This window comes from Lethenteron reissneri, chromosome 33 (assembly GCF_015708825.2).
Source record: "Lethenteron reissneri isolate LAM-NWPU_2019-01 chromosome 33, ASM1570882v1, whole genome shotgun sequence".
In the NCBI taxonomy this organism is placed as follows: Eukaryota; Metazoa; Chordata; class Hyperoartia; order Petromyzontiformes; family Petromyzontidae; genus Lethenteron; species Lethenteron reissneri.
In genome coordinates, this window is record NC_083811.1 from 16,094,642 (window position 1) to 16,112,987 (window position 18,346).

The 18,346-nt window shown below is 54.0% G+C and overlaps 1 protein-coding gene across 1 annotated transcript in view; it reads right to left on the reverse strand.

Moving 5' to 3' along the window:
• LOC133350439 (glutathione S-transferase A-like) overlaps positions 1-11,723 on the reverse strand; it is a 39,136-nt gene extending 27,413 nt beyond the window's left edge. Inside the window, 1 exon segment of the mRNA XM_061564778.1 lies at positions 11,428-11,723. Within this exon segment, the coding sequence (XP_061420762.1) occupies positions 11,428-11,595 (168 nt within the window). The 5' untranslated portion in view covers positions 11,596-11,723.
• Between the last annotated feature and the right edge of the window lie 6,623 nt (positions 11,724-18,346).

Here is an 18,346-nt window from a genome sequence, read left to right on the forward strand (position 1 = left end):
GGGGAGACCGTGAGAGAGAGGCTGGAGTGAGACGGGGAGACCGCGAGAGAGCGGCTGGAGTGAGACGGAGAGACCGCGAGAGAGCGGCTGGAGTGAGACGGAGAAGCCGCGAGAGAGCGGCTGGAGTGAGATGGGGAAACCGCGAGAGAGCGGCTGGAGTGAGACGGGGAGACCGAGAGAGAGCGGCTGGAGTGAGATGGGGAGACCGCGAGAGAGCGGCTGGAGTGAGACGGGGAGACCGAGAGAGAGCGGCTGGAGTGAGATGGGGAGACCGCGAGAGAGAGGCTGGAGTGAGACGGGGAGACCGAGAGAGAGAGGCTGGAGTGAGATGGGGAGACCGCGAGAGAGAGGCTAGAGTGAGATGGGGAGACCGCGAGAGAGCGGCTGGAGTGAAACGGGGAGACCGCGAGAGAGCGGCTGGAGTGAGACGGGGAGACCGCGAGAGAGCGGCTGGAGTGAGACGGGGAGACCGCGAGAGAGCGGCTGGAGTGAGACGGGGAGACGAGTGAGGCCAAGAGACCGCGAGAGGGCGGCTGGACTGTGACGGAGGAGTGGAGAGGAGAGTCGGGAGAGATGGCAGAGCGGAGCGAGCGAGACCGGCGGAGCGCGGTGAGCAAGCGAAGAACGCACCGGAGAATGTTATGGAAATGTGCTGCGGTAGTAGAAATAAAGTGATGACAGAAAAGCAAGAAGTTGTCCACGTAAACTACAGCACTAAATATACAATGGTATAATGACCCCTTTTAGCATCGATTTGATTAATGCTACATTCTCCAGCAACGCATTTTGAATGCTAAGAGAGGTCTACTTATACTTTAAAAAGTGACACACTTGCAGATATACATTTAATTATAGCACGCCTTTATGAAAGAGGGAAAACACGTGTAATTGGAAATGGCAATTTCAGCAATCCTGGTTATATGGAAGATCCTTGAATATCACAGGTTTATTGTTCGCGGTTTCGGCCTATGGCGGGCAACTTCTTTGCTATATTTTAGCTATTGTGAGGGTTAGTTTTGGCCTTTTGCAGATAAACTGTACCCAGAAGTAGTATCATTTGATGATACTGTGGGGCGGGGCGGGCGAGCAACACGAGACAGTCGGTGGCACCTGAACCTTTGCCGTGCAAGCATCTCGTGGACAAAAACAAAGACCCCCAGTATAGCCTAGACATCGACTGTTGGGGCAAATGCTGTTAGCGAGCACCAATGAAGGCTGGCACGGTACACGAGGAGATAGGTGGCTGGCACCACACCCAGCCACCTTTGTCTCTCTCGTGGCAACATTTACACATCGCACCAGGTACTCATTTAAGACTGAGTTGCCCTAGGGGAGCCCCATAACCGGTTCAGATCATCTTCACTTGTGTTTTCCTTTAACGGAAATCAAACTCGGGTCAGCAGGTTCATAATGTGGTGCGCAAACCGCTACACCACCGCTCCCTCCAAGCATCTCGTGAACAAAGACGCCCCAATATGGCCTTTAACAGACTGTTGGGGCAAGAGCTGTTAGTGAGTAGCGCCTATGAAGGCCAGTACGGTACATGAGGGAGTAGATGGCCAGCACCACGTTACACCGCCTTTGTCTCCCCAGTGGCGATGTGTACTCCAACGCACTAGGCACTCATTATGGTCTGAGTCGACCTAGAGGAGGCCCAGGACGGGTTCAGATATTTGTCACGGGTGTTGGGCATGAGCGGGAATCGAACGAGTCGCTGAGTTCATCGCGCAACACAATAACCATAACACGACCACTTTCCACTCGGGGATAAACACACACACACACCCGTTTTGGATCATTATCATTAGTAAATATAGTATTTATTCAGTATTTATGCTATTTATTGTCAAGGAATGTTTTTCTGTAAAATATGTTTACGTGTATATTTCAATAACTTTGCTTTCATTTATTTAGCATACCGTGCAGTGCTCATTTCAATTGTGATGTCTATTTTTGGATGCAGTGTACCTAACCCCATTATTAAGGTAATATATAAGTATTAGATATTGCGGTTTTGGCTTTCGCGGCACTTTACAAGAATGTAACCCCCACGATATTCAAGGGTCTCCTATATCATGGACAAATACCCAGTAAATCCTCAGATTCCAGAGATGGGGAGAGCCTTTCCAGTTATGGGGGCGGGGGGGGGTATCCTGCAAACGATAAAATAATGAATGCTTATTTCCTTTATTTAACCTTGCACATAAATAATAGATAACACATTTAATCAGCGCTTAATATCAAGATTCATAATTGGTTTCTTTTGGGTTAGAGCATGTAAACATGTCTAGCTAAGCAGTTCCATTTTATATGTAATTATTACAACGATAAGATTTCGGGCCTAAGTCCTGCAGAGGCGCTTTTGGGGGCCTTTGGTCTTCACTTGTAACCTATAAAGGCTAACCTAAGGCTGAAGGATAGCCGTTAAAGTAAAATATACATTGTAAACTACTATAATAACATTCAGATTTTTTTTTGTATTTCAAAAGCAGCATAATAATGTTAACAATCTCTTTATAGACCACATTATCCATGTATGTTCCATCTTTGTCTGGAAATGATGCCTTCTGAGCCAGAATCTTGATGGCTTTGCTGGTTCCAACGCGCGAGTTTGCCGTGGACGGGAGATTTTTATTTGTGTTACCTGTGTAGTGGTGATAACTACTCGCTGTTCGCAAGCTGTGAGAGAGCCGATCGTAAACAAGGTTTTCCCGCTCAATCAAACGGTAAGGGTCAAATGGGGTGAGGTAGGATCCAAACGCCAGATTGGGAAGGACCAATCGGAGGGTCCCACAAGGTGGCCGGAGATTGGACAACCCGGCCACGAACAGGTATAAAAGCCAGAGCGCTGAGAGCTCTTGGCCAGTTCTGCTACACGAAGACCCAAGTCGGCCGAAGACAGATAGGACCCTGGACCAAGCCTTCCAGCCCTTGTCAGGGCTGGGGCTCAGAGTAACCAGTGGTCAGGGGATATAGGTCCTGGATAGGACCCTGGCTCCCAGGCTTCCCGCCCTCGTGATGGCGAAGGTCCTGAGCGACCAGAGGTCGGGGACCCGCCGGGCCAGCGACGGGTCAGTGTGCCTCCCCTAGGTCCAAGCCGGAGGACGCTAGGCTAGCGGGGAAATTAAATAGACAGCAAGTCCGCAGGCTGTACCTCCGTAGAATAGGAGTGAAGTGTGAGTGTGGAGCTGTACAAGGTCAGGAGGCTGTACCTCCTCAGGGTAACGGGTGAGGGGACCATATACCCCTTTGTGGTGATAAGGACTGTGTAATAAGACAATAAACCGTGTGTGCCATAAAGAAGTTTATAAGTCCGTCCTTTACAACACTACACCTGTTCAAATGGTGTTACAGTGGGGAGCGGTAGTATAGCGGTTAGCGCGATACGCTACGAACCTGGCGACCTGAGTTTGATTCCCGCTCAAGGCCAACACCAATGATTATTATCGGAACTGGTCCTGGACCTCCTCTAGATCGACTCAGCCTCAAATGAGTACCTAGTGCGGTGTGTAAACATCGCCACTTGGGAGACAAAAAGCGGCCGGGCATGGTGCTGGACACCCACCCCTCATGTGCCATGCCGGCCTTCATAGGGGCTCGCTAACAGCACTTGCCCCTAGTCTGTTAAGGCTACATGGGGGATCTTTGTCTTTGTTACATTCAACACCATTGTCTGTACTGTACTTCCGTCTTCTGGTGACTTCGCAAATATGTTCTCTGCACGATCCACAAACCAACTCAAATTACACTATGTTCATACTATAATGTGGCAATTATGAGTTTGTTACTCTTTATTGTCCCGATTTTTTTTAAGCCAATGTTTTGATCACATAACATTTGTGAAACATTATTCTTCAAATGAATATTGATTTTATGTATTTTTAAATGTCAGCCAAAAAGGCCTTTTAATGAATTGCATTCTGGGACTGTCGTCTAACATGTTACAGAATTAACAATGGTTAATACTTTATATACATACTCTTTGGGTCTTTATATACATTTTACTGAATCCCATATTTCTAGCCTTTGTGAAAAATTGGGCTTCTATACCGTGTTCAAGTACATAACCGCCCATTAATATTGCGTCTATGGCAAAAATATGGTCTGAAAAATGACAATTTCATTTACGACGAAGTTTCCATGGATGCATTGTGTCGTTTATGGGGGGGGGGTATGGGGCTGGAGTACTTTCAGTTTGATGATAATACAATTAGCGAAAACTTGACATTAAAGCAATGTCATAATATTCCAGCATTCTTGGAACTTTACGGAGATTTTGTAGTTTAACGGCATTTAGCGTACTTCCCGACATGCAACAAACTTGAAATTTGCCATGTGGGTACTTTCCAGACGGTACTTTTTTGGGGGGTGGGGGGGGGCACAATAATGCATATTTTTTGTGCGGCAAGTGAGCTGTGACGTCATATCCGTTATGTAACCCGCGCATGCGCAGTGGTGAGCGCGCTGCGCAACAAACCCGGCGACCCGAGTTTGATTCCCGCTCACGGCCACCACCGGTGACGATTATTTGAACCGGTCCTAGGCCTCCCCTAGGCCGACTCAGCCTCAAACGAGTAACTGGAGTGGTGAGTGAACATCACCACTGGGGAGACAAAGGCGGCCGGGCGGCGTGAATCCAAGTCCCGGGCGAAACTAGTGAATTCATAAACCATGCTCCACCCTTATGGATTTCCACCTCAATTGCTCAAACTGAAGGATGCCTCCTACAAAATGCTCCTTCGGAATGTTTATGCAAGCAATGGACACTGCAATGGAACAAGCTGTCATCTGGACAAGGAACAATCACATCGTCGAACCCATGGTTGCCAGTGGATCTCACTACAAGAAGCTCTTAAAACATATTTTAATATTTACATTCAGCTCAAAACACATTTCCATTCTCGATGACACAAAAACTATTTCCAATCCATCCTTCTTTTGGAGGCACCGCTGACAAGCGGCACGGACAACCACTGCAGAAAATTGGAATCTTTCTTTCTCCCTTTCTCTCTTTTACCATGTTTACCGTAGTCACTTCCAATATTACGTGGCAAGTACCTCACGTTGACACCAGCAAAGCCATCACAATTCTGGCTCGGAAGGCATCGTTTACCAAAGATGGAATATGCACAGATGACGTGGTCTATGAAGCGATTATGCAAACTTTTGAGCTGCAAAAAAATCAGTGTGGCGAGTGGGTGGTGAGTGTGTTGTGACCTGCAGTGGGGTGAGTGGGTTGTGAGTGTGTTGTGACCTTGAGTGGGGTGAGTGGGTGGTGTGTTGTGACCTGGAGTGGGGTGAGTGGGTGGTGTGTTGTGACCTGGAGTGGGGTGAGTGGGTGGTGAGTGTGTTGTGACCTGCAGTGGGGCGAGTGGGTGGTGAGTGTGTTGTGACCTGCAGTGGGGTGAGTGGGTGGTGAGTGTGTTGTGACCTGGAGTGGGGTGGGTGGGTGGTGAGTGTGTTGTGACCTGTAGTGGGGTGAGTGGGTGGTGGATGTGTTGTGACTTGCAGTAGGGTGAGTGGGTGGTGAGTGTGTTGTGACCTGCAGTGGGGTGAGTGGGTGGTGAGTGTGTTGTGACCTGGAGTGGGGTGAGTGGGTGGTGAGTGTGTTGTGACCTGCAGTGGGGCGAGTGGGTGGTGAGTGTGTTGTGACCTGCAATGGGGTGAGTGGGTGGTGAGTGTGTTGTGACCTGCAGTGGGGTGAGTGAGTGGTGAGTGTGTTGTGACCTGCAGTGGGGCGAGTAGGTGGTGAGTGTGTTGTGACCTGGAGTGGGGCGAGTGGGTGGTGAGTGTGTTGTGACCTGCAGTGGGGTGAGTGGGTAGTGAGTGTGTTGTGACCTGGAGTGGGGCGAGTGGGTGGGGAGTGTGTTGTGACTTGGAGTGGGGCGAGTGGGTGGTGAGTGTGTTGTGACCTGCAGTGGGGTGAGTGGGTGGTGAGTGTGTTGTGACCTGCAGTGGGGTGAGTGGGTAGTGAGTGTGTTGTGACCTGGAGTGGGGCGACTGGGTGGTGGGTGTGTTGTGACCTGTAGTGGGGTGAGTGGGTGGTGAGTGTGTTTTGACCCACAGTGGGGTGAGTGGGTGGGGAGTGTGTTGTGACCTGCAGTGGGGTGAGTGGGTGGTGAGTGTGTTGTGACCTACAGTGGGGTGAGTGGGTGGTGAGTGTGTTGTGACCTGCAGTGGGGTGAGTGGGTGGTGAGTGTGTTGTGACCTGGAGTGGGGTGAATGGGTGGTGAGATTGTTGTGACCTGGAGTGGGGTGAGTGGGTGGTGAGTGTGTGTGAAGTGTGTTGTGACCTGCAGTGGGGTGAGTGCGTGGTGAGTGTGTGGTGAGTGTGTTGTGAATTGCAGTGGGGTGAGTGCGTGGTGAGTGTGTGGTGAGTGTGTTGTGAACTGCAGTGGGCTGAGTGCGTGGTGAGTGTGTGGTGAGTGTGTTGTAACCTGCAGTGGGGTAAGTGCAGTGGCGAGTGTGTGGTGGGTGTGTTGTGACCTGCAGTGGGGTGAGTGTGTGGTGAGTGTGTTGTGACCTGCAGTGGGGTAAGTGTGTGGTGAGTGTGTGGTGGATATGTTGTGACCTGCAGTGGGGTGAGTGGGTGGTGAGTGTGTGGTGAGTGTGTGGTGAACTGCAGTGGGGTGAGTGCGTGGTGAGTGTGTGGTGAGTGTGTTGTGACCTGCAGTGGGGTGAGTGCGTGGTGAGTGCGTGGTGAGTGTGTTGTGAACTGCAGTGGGCTGAGTGCGTGGTGAGTGCGTGGTGAGTGTGTGGTGAGTGTGTGGTGAGCGTGTGGTGAGTGTGTTGTCACCTGCAGTGGGGTGAGTGCGTGGTGAGTGTGTGGTGGGTGTGTTGTGACCTGCAGTGGGGTGAGTGGGTGGTGAGTGTGTTGTGACCTGCAGTGGGGTGAGTGGGTGGTGAGTGTGTTGTGAACCTGGAGTGGGGTGAGTGGGTGGTGAGTGTGTTGTGACCTGCAGTGGGGTGAGTGGGTGGTGAGTGTGTTGTGACCTGGAGTGGGGCGAGTGGGTGGTGAGTGTGTTGTGACCTGCAGTGGGGTGAGTGGGTGGTGAGTGTGTTGTGACCTGCAGTGGGGTGAGTGGTTAGTGAGTGTGTTGTGACCTGGAGTGGGGCGAGTGGGTGGTGAGTGTGTTGTGACCTGGAGTGGGGTGAATGGGTGGCGAGATTGTTGTGACCTGGAGTGGGGTGAGTGGGTGATGAGTGTGTGTGAAGTGTGTTGTGACCTGCAGTGGGGTGAGTGCGTGGTGAGTGTGTGGTGAGTGTGTTGTGAACTGCAGTGGGCTGAGTGCGTGGTTAGTGTGTGGTGAGTGTGTTGTGACCTGCAGTGGGGTAAGTGCGTGGCGAGTGTGTGGTGGGTGTGTTGTGACCTGCAGTGGGGTGAGTGTGTGGTGAGTGTGTTGTGACCTGCAGTGGGGTGAGTGTGTGGTGAGTGTGTGGTGGGTGTGTTGTGACCTGCAGTGGGGTGAGTGGGTGGTGAGTGTGTGGTGAGTGTGTGGTGAACTGCAGTGGGGTGAGTGCGTGGTGAGTGTGTGGTGAGTGTGTTGTGACCTGCAGTGGGGTGAGTGCGGGGTGAGTGCGTGGTGAGTGTGTGGTGAGTGTGTTGTGACCTGCAGTGGGGTGAGTGCGGGGTGAGTGCGTGGTGAGTGTGTGGTGAGCGTGTGGTGAGTGTGTTGTCACCTGCAGTGGGGTGAGTGCGTGGTGAGTGTGTGGTGGGTGTGTTGTGACCTGAAGTGGGGTGAGTGGGTGGTGAGTGTGTTGTGACCTGCAGTGGGGTGAGTGCCTGGTGAGTGTGTGGTGGGTGTGTTGTGACCTGCAGTGGGGTGAGTGGGTGGTGAGTGTGTTGTGACCTGCAGTGGGGTGAGTGGGTGGTGAGTGTGTTGTGAACCTGGAGTGGGGTGAGTGGGTGGTGAGTGTGTTGTGACCTGCAGTGGGGTGAGTGGGTGGTGAGTGTGTTGTGACCTGCAGTGGGGTGAGTGGGTAGTGAGTGTGTTGTGACCTGGAGTGGGGCGAGTGGGTGGGGAGTGTGTTGTGACCTGGAGTGGGGCGAGTGGGTGGTGAGTGTGTTGTGACCTGCAGTGGGGTGAGTGGGTGGTGAGTGTGTTGTGACCTGCAGTGGGGTGAGTGGGTAGTGAGTGTGTTGTGACCTGGAGTGGGGCGAGTGGGTGGTGGGTGTGTTGTGACCTGCAGTGGGGTGAGTGGGTGGTGAGTGTGTTTTGACCCACAGTGGGGTGAGTGGGTGGTGAGTGTGTTGTGACCTGCAGTGGGGTGAGTGGGTGGTGAGTGTGTTGTGACCTACAGTGGGGTGAGTGGGTGGTGAGTGCGTTGTGACCTGCAGTGGGGTGAGTGGGTGGTGAGTGTGTTGTGAATTGGAGTGGGGTGAATGGGTGGCGAGATTGTTGTGACTTGGAGTGGGGTGAGTGGGTGGTGAGTGTGTGTGAAGTGTGTTGTGACCTGCAGTGGGGTGAGTGCGAGGTGAGTGTGTGGTGAGTGTGTTGTGAATTGCAGTGGGGTGAGTACGTGGTGAGTGTGTGGTGAGTGTGTTGTGAACTGCAGTGGGCTGAGTGCGTGGTGAGTGTGTTGTGACCTGCAGTGGGGTAAGTGCGTGGCGAGTGTGTGGTGGGTGTGTTGTGACCTGCAGTGGGGTGAGTGTGTAGTGAGTGTGTTGTGACCTGCAGTGGGGTGAGTGTGTGGTGAGTGTGTGGTGGGTGTGTTGTGACCTGCAGTGGGGTGAGTGGGTGGTGAGTGTGTGGTGAGTGTGTGGTGAACTGCAGTGGGGTGAGTGCGTGGTGAGTGTGTGGTGAGTGTGTTGTGACCTGCAGTGGGGTGAGTGGGTGGTGAGTGTGTTGTGACCTGCAGTGGGGTGAGTGGGTGGTGAGTGTGTTGTGACCTGCAGTGGGGTGAGTGCGTGGTGAGTGTGTTGTGACCTGGAATGGGGTGAGTGTGTGGTGAGGGTGTTGTGACCTGGAATGGGGTGAGTGCGTGGTGAGTGTGTGGTGAGTGTGTTGTGAACTGCAGTGGGGTGAGTGCGTGGTGAGTGTGTGGTGAGTGTGTTGTGAACTGCAGTGGGGTGAGTGCGTGGTGAGTGTGTTGTGACCTGCAGTGGGGTGAGTGGGTGGTGAGTGTGTTGTGACCTGCGGTGGGCTGAGTGGGTGGTGAGTGTGCTGTGACCTGCAGTGGGGTGAGTGGGTGATGAGTGTGGTGTGACCTGCAGTGGGCTGAGTGGGTGGTGAGTGTGTGGTGGGTGTGTTGTGACCTGCAGTGGGGTGAGTGGGTGGTGAGTGTGTGGTGGGTGTGTTGTGACCTGCAGTGGGGCGAGTGGGTGGTGAGTGTGTTGTGACCTGCAGTGGGGTGAGTGGGTGGTGAGTGTGTTGTGACCTGCAGTGGGCTGAGTGGGTGGTGAGTGTGCTGTGACCTGCAGTGGGGTGAGTGGGTGATGAGTGTGGTGTGACCTGCAGTGGGGTGAGTGCGTGGTGAGTGTGTTGTGACCTGGAATGGGGTGAGTGTGTGGTGAGTGTGTTGTGAACTGCAGAGGGGTGAGTGCGTGGTGAGTGTGTGGTGAGTGTGTTGTGAACTGCAGTGGGGTGAGTGCGTGGTGAGTGTGTGGTGAGTGTGGTGTGAACTGCAGTGGGGTGAAGTGCGTGGTGGAGTGTGTTGTGACCTGCAGTGGGGTGAGTGGGTGGTGAGTGGTGGTGAGTGGTGTGGGTGTGTTGTGTGACCTGCAGTGGGCTGAGTGCGTGGTGGTGCGTGGTGAGTGTGTGGTGAGTGTGTTGTGACCTGCAGTGGGGTGAGTGGGTGGTGAGTGTGCTGTGACCTGCAGTGGGGTGAGTGGGTTATGAGTGTGGTGTGACCTGCAGTGGGGTGAGTGCGTGGTGAGTGTGTTGTGACCTGGAATGGGGTGAGTGTGTGGTGAGGGTGTTGTGACCTGGAATGGGGTGAGTGCGTGGTGAGTGTGTGGTGAGTGTGTTGTGAACTGCAGTGGGGTGAGTGCGTGGTGAGTGTGTGGTGAGTGTGTTGTGAACTGCAGTGGGGTGAGTGCGTGGTGAGTGTGTTGTGACCTGCAGTGGGGTGAGTGGGTGGTGAGTGTGTTGTGACCTGCAGTGGGCTGAGTGGGTGGTGAGTGTGCTGTGACCTGCAGTGGGGTGAGTGGGTGATGAGTGTGGTGTGACCTGCAGTGGGCTGAGTGGGTGGTGAGTGTGTGGTGGGTGTGTTGTGACCTGCAGTGGGGTGAGTGGGTGGTGAGTGTGTGGTGGGTGTGTTGTGACCTGCAGTGGGGCGAGTGGGTGGTGAGTGTGTTGTGACCTGCAGTGGGGTGAGTGGGTGGTGAGTGTGTGGTGGGTGTGTTGTGACCTGCAGTGGGGCGAGTGGGTGGTGAGTGTGTTGTGACCTGCAGTGGGGCGAGTGGGTGGTGAGTGTGTTGTGACCTGCAGTGGGCTGAGTGGGTGGTGAGTGTGTTGTGACCTGCAGTGGGGTGAGTGGGTGATGAGTGTGTTGTGACCTGCAGTGGGGTGAGTGGGTGGTGAGTGGGTGGTGAGTGTGTTGTGACCTGCAGTGGGGTGAGTGGGTGGTGAGTGTGTTGTGACCTGCAGTGGGCTGAGTGGGTGGTGAGTGTGCTGTGACCTGCAGTGGGGTGAGTGGGTGATGAGTGTGTTGTGACCTGCAGTGGGCTGAGTGGGTGGTGAGTGTGTTGTGACCTGCAGTGGGGTGAGTGGGTGATGAGTGTGTTGTGACCTGCAGTGGGGTGAGTGGGTGGTGGGTGTGTTGTGACCTGCAGTGGGGCGAGTGGGTGGTGAGTGTGTTGTGACCTGCAGTGGGCTGAGTGGGTGGTGAGTGTGCTGTGACCTGCAGTGGGGTGAGTGGGTGATGAGTGTGTTGTGACCTGCAGTGGGGTGAGTGCGTGGTGAGTGTGTTGTGACCTGGCAGTGGGGTGAGTGTGTGGTGAGTGTGTTGTGACCTGCAGTGGGGCGAGTGGGTGGTGAGTGTGTGGTGTGTTGTGACCTGCAGTGAGGTAATGTTATGTGGTTATCGCACTGCGCTACAAATCCGGCGACCGGATTTCGATTCCCGCTCTTGACCAATAAGAGTAGCGAATTACCGCAACGATCCTGGGCCTGCCCGAGGCTGACTCACTCTCAAACGAGGACAGTACCCGGTGCGGTGTCAACATCCCCACTGGGGGAGACAAAGGCGGCCATGCCGTAGTGCTGGCCACCCACTCCATAGGTAAGATCGCGAAACACCAATTGCTCCCGAGCGTCTCAAACTTCTGACTTTTTGTCTTTGCCACCTGCAGAATTGCGTAGTTGAACGTGACCGGAGTTATTGCGTGCGACACGGATAAAAAACCACGACCTGTTCGTCTCAAGCTACCAGGCTGATCCTGCTGCAGTGTGGTGCGTGCGAGTGTGGTGCGTGCGTGAGCTGCACCTGTCCCCTGGGGTTGATCTCGGTCACAGCTGCACTCTTGTGCTCCTGCTTCTCGAAGGAGAGCAGCTTCTGCTGGTAGCCCTGCAGCGCCTTCTCCTCCAGGCACAGCTGGATGCGCCAGCACGGCGGGCTGCCCGAGCCCCAGTACAGCAGCATGTCGCTCGCCATGGCTTGCGGGAGGGGAGAGGAGCACAGCGAGCACAGAGAGAGGAGGAGCACAGCGATCACTGCGGGCACACAGCCGGCAGGCGTCGTCTGATAAAAGGGCCCCGAAACTGGAATTCCAGAAGAATCGATTGCAGATTTAACTCCGTCGATCTTTCGGATCGATTCCTTTTTTGGGAACGAAAATTTACTCGATTCCGATTTTTGAATTCTAAATTACGGGCAGTCCTGGGATTACGAACACATTTAGTTCCTGAGAACCGTTCATAAGTCTAACTAACGGTTCGTAAGTCAGAACGCCATAATGCGCTGTATTTACATGCACATACGATGAGTGTTATGACATGTGTTGCATCTTCTTGGTTGTTTCGGTAAAGTCACGTAGAAGGGAAGTAATAAAATAACAACGCAAGCAGCCGTCTTCAGGTGGAGAACAGGTCTGTCAAGTAGACAGAGTCTGAATGCACGCTCCAGGCTTGGAGCGACTATTTATGCTGGGATGGAGGGGCGAAGAGCGTCTTGACAAAATAATTTGCATATCAAGAGGAATTAGCATATTTATGGGAAATGCAGATATGCGATTAGTACTACTTGTGAAATGCGTAGGAGGTTTGGCGAGGGGTTTAAAGTCATTATGCCCATGAATTATGCAGGATTAGCAGTATCAAAGGGAGGGAGTAAGGTTAGAATTAATAAAGGGAAGGAATGTTAATAATATGGCGCCGCAGCAACTAATATGCTTATTGACTATACCTTGTCATATTACACTGTTTCATTCTATCCACTCAACTGTATAGCACACTGCTATATATTCACTATAAAATTACGATACTATATATTACCTTATACATTGTATTAAACATTACACTTTAATACTATTTATTATTATATAATATGCTATACACTATACCATAAACCGCCGCGTGAAAGGTACTAAGAGGAAGCAACGAAATATGTCAATGGGAGAATGGTGGTGGGAAGCTTGCAGCGGAGCAAAGAATCCATTCCCTGCGGAGTGCATATCAAGAGGAATTTAGCATATTTATGGGAAATGCAGATATGCGATTAGTACTACTTGTGAGATATGTAGGAGGATTGGCGAGGGGGTTTAAAGTCATTATGCCCATGCATTATGCAGGATTAGCAGTATCAAAGGGAGGGAGTAAGGTTAGAATTAATAAAGGTGTAATAGTGTTCCAGGAGACTTGGACGCCGGGGTTGGAGGCACACGTATTTATTCCGTGTCGGTACAGCACAACACTGACATACAACACTGGAGGGGGTATCGGCCCCCTCACCCGTCTAACTGGGGATAAACTCTCTAGCTACGCCTAGCCTACCTCTGGGTCCTCCACTAACGGGCTAGGGGAGGCTAGCTAGTCCGACACTGGTAAGTCGGGCTCACGGTACCCGGAGTCCGAGACCAGCTCTTACAAGAGCACCGGCTCTGGCTCTCGGGACCACGCCGCTGGCTCGATCCTGTTCGGCCCTGATAAGGGCGGCGATCCAAGGGAGTCCAGGGCTCTATCTATGACGATCTTCAGTCTTCACTGGTTAGCTTCAACCTCTCTCCCTGAGCCCTCCGGCTCATCCCCTTTTATACCAAAACCCCCGCTGAGGGGTGGGGCCCCGGGGGATCCCAGCTCCGAGTCAGCCCCCCAGGCTGCCCGATGCGGACGTCGCTGGGAGCACCTTCCCGTGCACCGACATAGCCACGCCCACTGTGTTTCTTTCCCATCTGATCCCATTGTATAACAGCCCCTCCGTAACACCCCTACATCACCCCCCCCCTGTACAGCTCGCAGCCGTCCCGGCTGCAACAAACAACAATAAAAGTGTATTTACCCCTTGAACCCGCGTGTGCCTCACAATTTTTTTTTCCAACAATAAAAACAACAAGAACACCAACAAGAACCACAACAGCAAGAAGAGAAATAACCCGACGCACCCCCCCCCCCCCCCCCGAATAAATACGAATTCCGTAAGAGCACCCTATATACAATTTGCAGGAAAACACACCACACACACAACACACAATGAACACAACATATATACAATCCAATTTGCAGGAAAACACACCACACACACAACACAGTGAACACAACATATGTACAATCCTCCGGGCATCACAAAAGTCTGCGCATTTTCGCGCGCCTTCTTGCAGCAGGCCCGTCACACGGGGCAACCCCGGATGGCGGACTGTTGGGTGGCAACCGTCCGTGTCCGAGTGAGTCACTTTCCGTTGCCGCATGACCCTCGGCATTCCCAGGAGGGGTTGTCGGGCGTGAGCCCGTCACTCCCGGTGCACCTGGGGGCGGGACAGCCGGCAGCACGTTAGGTGAGAGCAGCGGAGACGGACCTTGTGAGTCGGCGGACCTCCCACATGTCTGGCCACGCGTGTGTGAAGTGGGAACTCGGACCGCAATGAACGGTTTCAATCTGGAGGGGTGCACAAACCACCGCCGCTTCCCCCATTTGATGCGTACACACTGAGGCCGCAAAACCTGAACCACCTCCACAGGGCCCCGCCACGGCCGCACCAGTTTAGAGGAGGTTGCAAGTGGTACCTGTGGACAGTGTAACCATGCCTTGTCACCCGGTTTCCACTGCAGCACGTGCGCCCGACCCAGCCTGAGCCTCTCGTTAGCCTTCTGGCGGAGGTCGGAATTTTGCATAGCAGCCTCCCGTGCCTCTGTTAATTTAGCAATATTGAATTTAACATGGTCGGCCAATTTAGTTTTACCCCGTGGCGTGGAGATCTGCAGCTGGGTCTGAACAGGCGGGTCAGGTTCGCGGCCGTACATCAAGAAGAAGGGGGAAAATCGCATTGCCGCATGGGGAGCCATTCTATATGCTGCCAAGACCCCTTGAATTTGAAGGTCCCAATCGGTCTGTGAGTCCGAGACCTGTTGGGACAGCATTGACGTGATGGTTCGATGCAGACGCTCCACCATCCCGTCAGTTTGCGGATGATATGGGGAGGTACGAATTTTTTTCGTGCACAGGAGCTCACAGACCTCTTGGAGAAGTTTACCAGGAAAATTTTTGCCCTGGTCGGTCAGCAGCCGCTCCGGAGCACCTTTGTCCAGGACGTATCCCTGGACAAAGGCCTCCGCGATGGCTGCTGCCGACTGGTTGGCAAGGGGCCAGGCCATAGGCCAGCGCGTAAAATATTCCACCCCGGTCAACAGGTATCTCTTGCCCCTGGGGGTAGTGGGGAATGGGCCCAGAATATCAAGCGCGACAAGCTCGTTGACCCTGGAAACTTTGATGGATTGCAAAGGCGGGTTAGACTCCTGTGCTGGTGGTTTACGTTGCGCACACCGAGGACATGACCCCAACAGATCCCCGACATCCCTTGTCATGCCCGGCCAAAAAAAAATCTAGCTGGAGCATGGCGAGGGTCTTTTGAGTCCCCAGGTGGAGGAGGCGCTCATGAGCGGCCCACACCACCTTACCCCGCAAAACAGAAGGGACCACCAGCCGGTGTCGATGGGATCTATCGTCCCAATGCATTAACAGACCCTGGACCATCTCCCATGAGTCGACATCACCCCTCCCCCGCCCAGCACTTCCGACGCGACGACGCAACGCGAGGAGGGAGGTATCCTCCATCTGGAGGCGCCCCCATTCAGCAACAGGCAACCCCAACAGGGAATCTTTTCCCTGTTGTGCAATCAAATCCGTCATCGACGTTGCGTCAGCGGCGGCCGCCTGGACCGGAACGGATATCTCACTCGGAGGCCTGCAACGTCCCGACCCCAGGAGGCATGCGCATTCGGAGGTGGTTGGCATCCGTGACAGAGCGTCCACATTGGTGTGGCGAACGCCCTTACGGTACGTAGTTTCGAAATCGAAGTCCTGGAGAATCTCCAACCATCGAGAGAATTGTCCCGATGGTTGTTGAACTCGCAGGGCGTACTGTAGTGCCGCATGATCTGTGCGGACGGTGAAATGCCGACCGTACAGATATGGGCGATACTGTTGGATGAAGTTAACAATTGTCAACAGTTCCCGACGGGTGACACAATATCTTTGCTCCGCTGGAGACAACACCCGACTACCGTACGCGACTACCCGTTCCACGCCGTCAACCACCTGCGAAAGCACGCCCCCAATACCCGTGTTGCTCGCATCCATGTCGAGCAAAAAGGGTTTGGAAAAATCAGGGTAAACCAAGGGAGGAGCCTTTACCAGCGCGTCCCGGAGGGATCGGAAGGCAGCCTCCTCCTCCTGTACCCAGTGGAACCGGACCCCCTTCGATGTCAAAGCGTGTAGGGGCTTTGCAATCGTTGCAAAATCCGCGACAAACCGTCGGTAATACGACGCGAATCCAACGAAACTCCTGACCTCTCCCACAGAGGTGGGAGTCGGCCAGGAGCTGACACACTGCGTTTTGGCGGGATCGGTAGCAATACCTGAGCGTCCGATGATATGTCCCAAATAACGCACAGATTCGCGTAACAAATGACATTTTTGGGGTTTAAATTTCAAATTATCAGCCCGCATTTTGAGGAAAACCGCCCGCAACCTCTGGAGATGTTCGTCGAATGTTTTGCTAAAGACGATAACGTCATCCAAATAAATCAAGCACGAGTCCCATTGTAACCCAGCCAAAACCAATTCCATCAATCTCTGGAAAGTTGCCGGCGCTGAGTGGAGTCCCATCGGCAACCGGTTGAATTGGAACAGGCCGTGCGGTGTACGGAATGCAGTTTTGGGTTTCGAATCATCGTCCAGAGGAAGCTGCCAGAATCCCGAAAGCAAATCCAATGTGGAGAAGAATCGCGCTCCCGCCAAGGCGTCAAGCAATTCGTCCATCCGTGGGAGCGGGTATGCGTCGGCAACAGAAATTTTGTTGAGGCGACGAAAATCGACGCAAAACCGCAACGAGCCGTCATGTTTTTTAACTAAGACAATCGGCGCTCCCCAAGGGCTGGTAGAAGGAGAAATGATGTCGGCGGCTAACATGTCATCAACGGCCGATTTGACATGGTCCTTTTCGGCGGGACTTAACCAAAAACGATTCTGGCGTATTGGCGCGCTGTCACCCGTATCAATATGGTGACGCAGCAGATGAGTACAGCCCAGATCGTATTTGTTCCAACTGAAAACGTCGGAAAATTCACGCAGCAGTGTTTTAAGCTTTTGACGCTCTAAGTCCGACAGGTCCGTCGATCCCGCACAAAGCGCCTCGAGCCACCCCTCATCACTGTCCGTATGTGGTCGCGGCAGAGGGGCAGCGCTCACGTGATTTACGATGGGTTCCTCACAGGGCACCGGCGTTGCGTGAGCAAGCACGGTCCCCTGTGGAACCACCACCGTCCGCGACCCCACATTGAGGACCGCGATGAAAGGGTCCCCGTCCCCCTTAACGATGGTCTGGGCCAGAATTATATGAGGTCCGCTAACCCCGACCCTAGACGGCCCCAGCAGAACCCCCTGGTCCCCAATCCCTTTAGCGAAAGGCCGACGTAGTTTAAGAGGCACCAGCATCTGGGCCCCCGGCGATACGCGTACCGTTCTGTCAACGAGCGCCGGTACCGTCGCGAACGCCGTCCGACCCGCAGAGGGAGACGGCAGAAATGCCATACACCGGCCCGACGGGAGCTCAATACAGCCCTGGTCGATTAAGATACGGATCGGCATTTTGCCCAGGAAGTCCATCCCCAGCAGGCACGGAACCGCCAGCGAGGAGGAGACAAAAATTGGGCCAGATAATTTGATATCTCCGATACAAATTTGTGCTCGAATTTGTCCAATGATGCCAAGTGAGCCCCCGTTAGCAGCATAGAACAGAACATCAACGGGCAGCAAAGGACTGCTCTGGACAGGAAGAATGTTGTAAATCAATTCCGAAATAATGGTCGCCGATGCTCCCGTATCGACCAGGATGCGCACCTCAACCCCATCAATGTGCGCCACAACGGCTGACGACCCCGACGACGCGGCCACAACGCGATGGGCCAACACGGACCACTGGCTGGGTTGGATATTAGTCCCCACAGTGGTGCGTGTTGGCGCGACGGTGTGCAATTTCGGCCCCCCGTCCATTGCGGTGCGTGAGTGTGTGACGGGTGTGTGCGTGGGCCAAACATGAGGGGTGCCGCGACTCGCCGGGTTATGTTGTTGGAGCTTGGGAGGAGGCGCGGCGTCCTGTCGAGGCGTCGCCCCGCGCTGCCGAGGAGAGCGGCATCCCGAGGCGACATGACCCCGGAGGCCGCAATTGTAGCAGCGCGGGAGCGCTGCCGATGACGTTGGCTGGTCGAGGCGGCTCGGTCCGTCCCGAGCCGGCCGTACTCCCGCTTTCCACTCCAGCTGACGGTCGACGGCGCAAATTTCCTCCGCCGGGAGGGTGGCTGCAGCCACGGCACGGCCGGTCGCCGCCTTGCTGGCCTTTCGTCGCTGCGAGAGTAAGTTGGCGTGGAGGTGTCGTGCGGCCCGGAGGGAAGACATCTCAGCGTCGTCCTGCGCCACGACGACGATATCCAATTCGTTAGCCAGCAAGAGGATCTTCTCCATCACCATGGCGTCCACCCCTTCGTCATCCATTCGCGGGAAAGCCATTCTTGCCAGTGCCAAGAGAGCCGTGCGATACGCCAGGGGCGACTCCTTGGCACCCCGCTGACGATCGTAGAATAGCTGTCTGCAGTCAGACGGTGGTCCGTAGACTGCAGCCAGCAGCTGAAGCGCCATCTGCAGCGTGGCGCGCTTGGCTTTCGGCGCCGAGGTGAGAGTGGCGAGGGCATCGCTG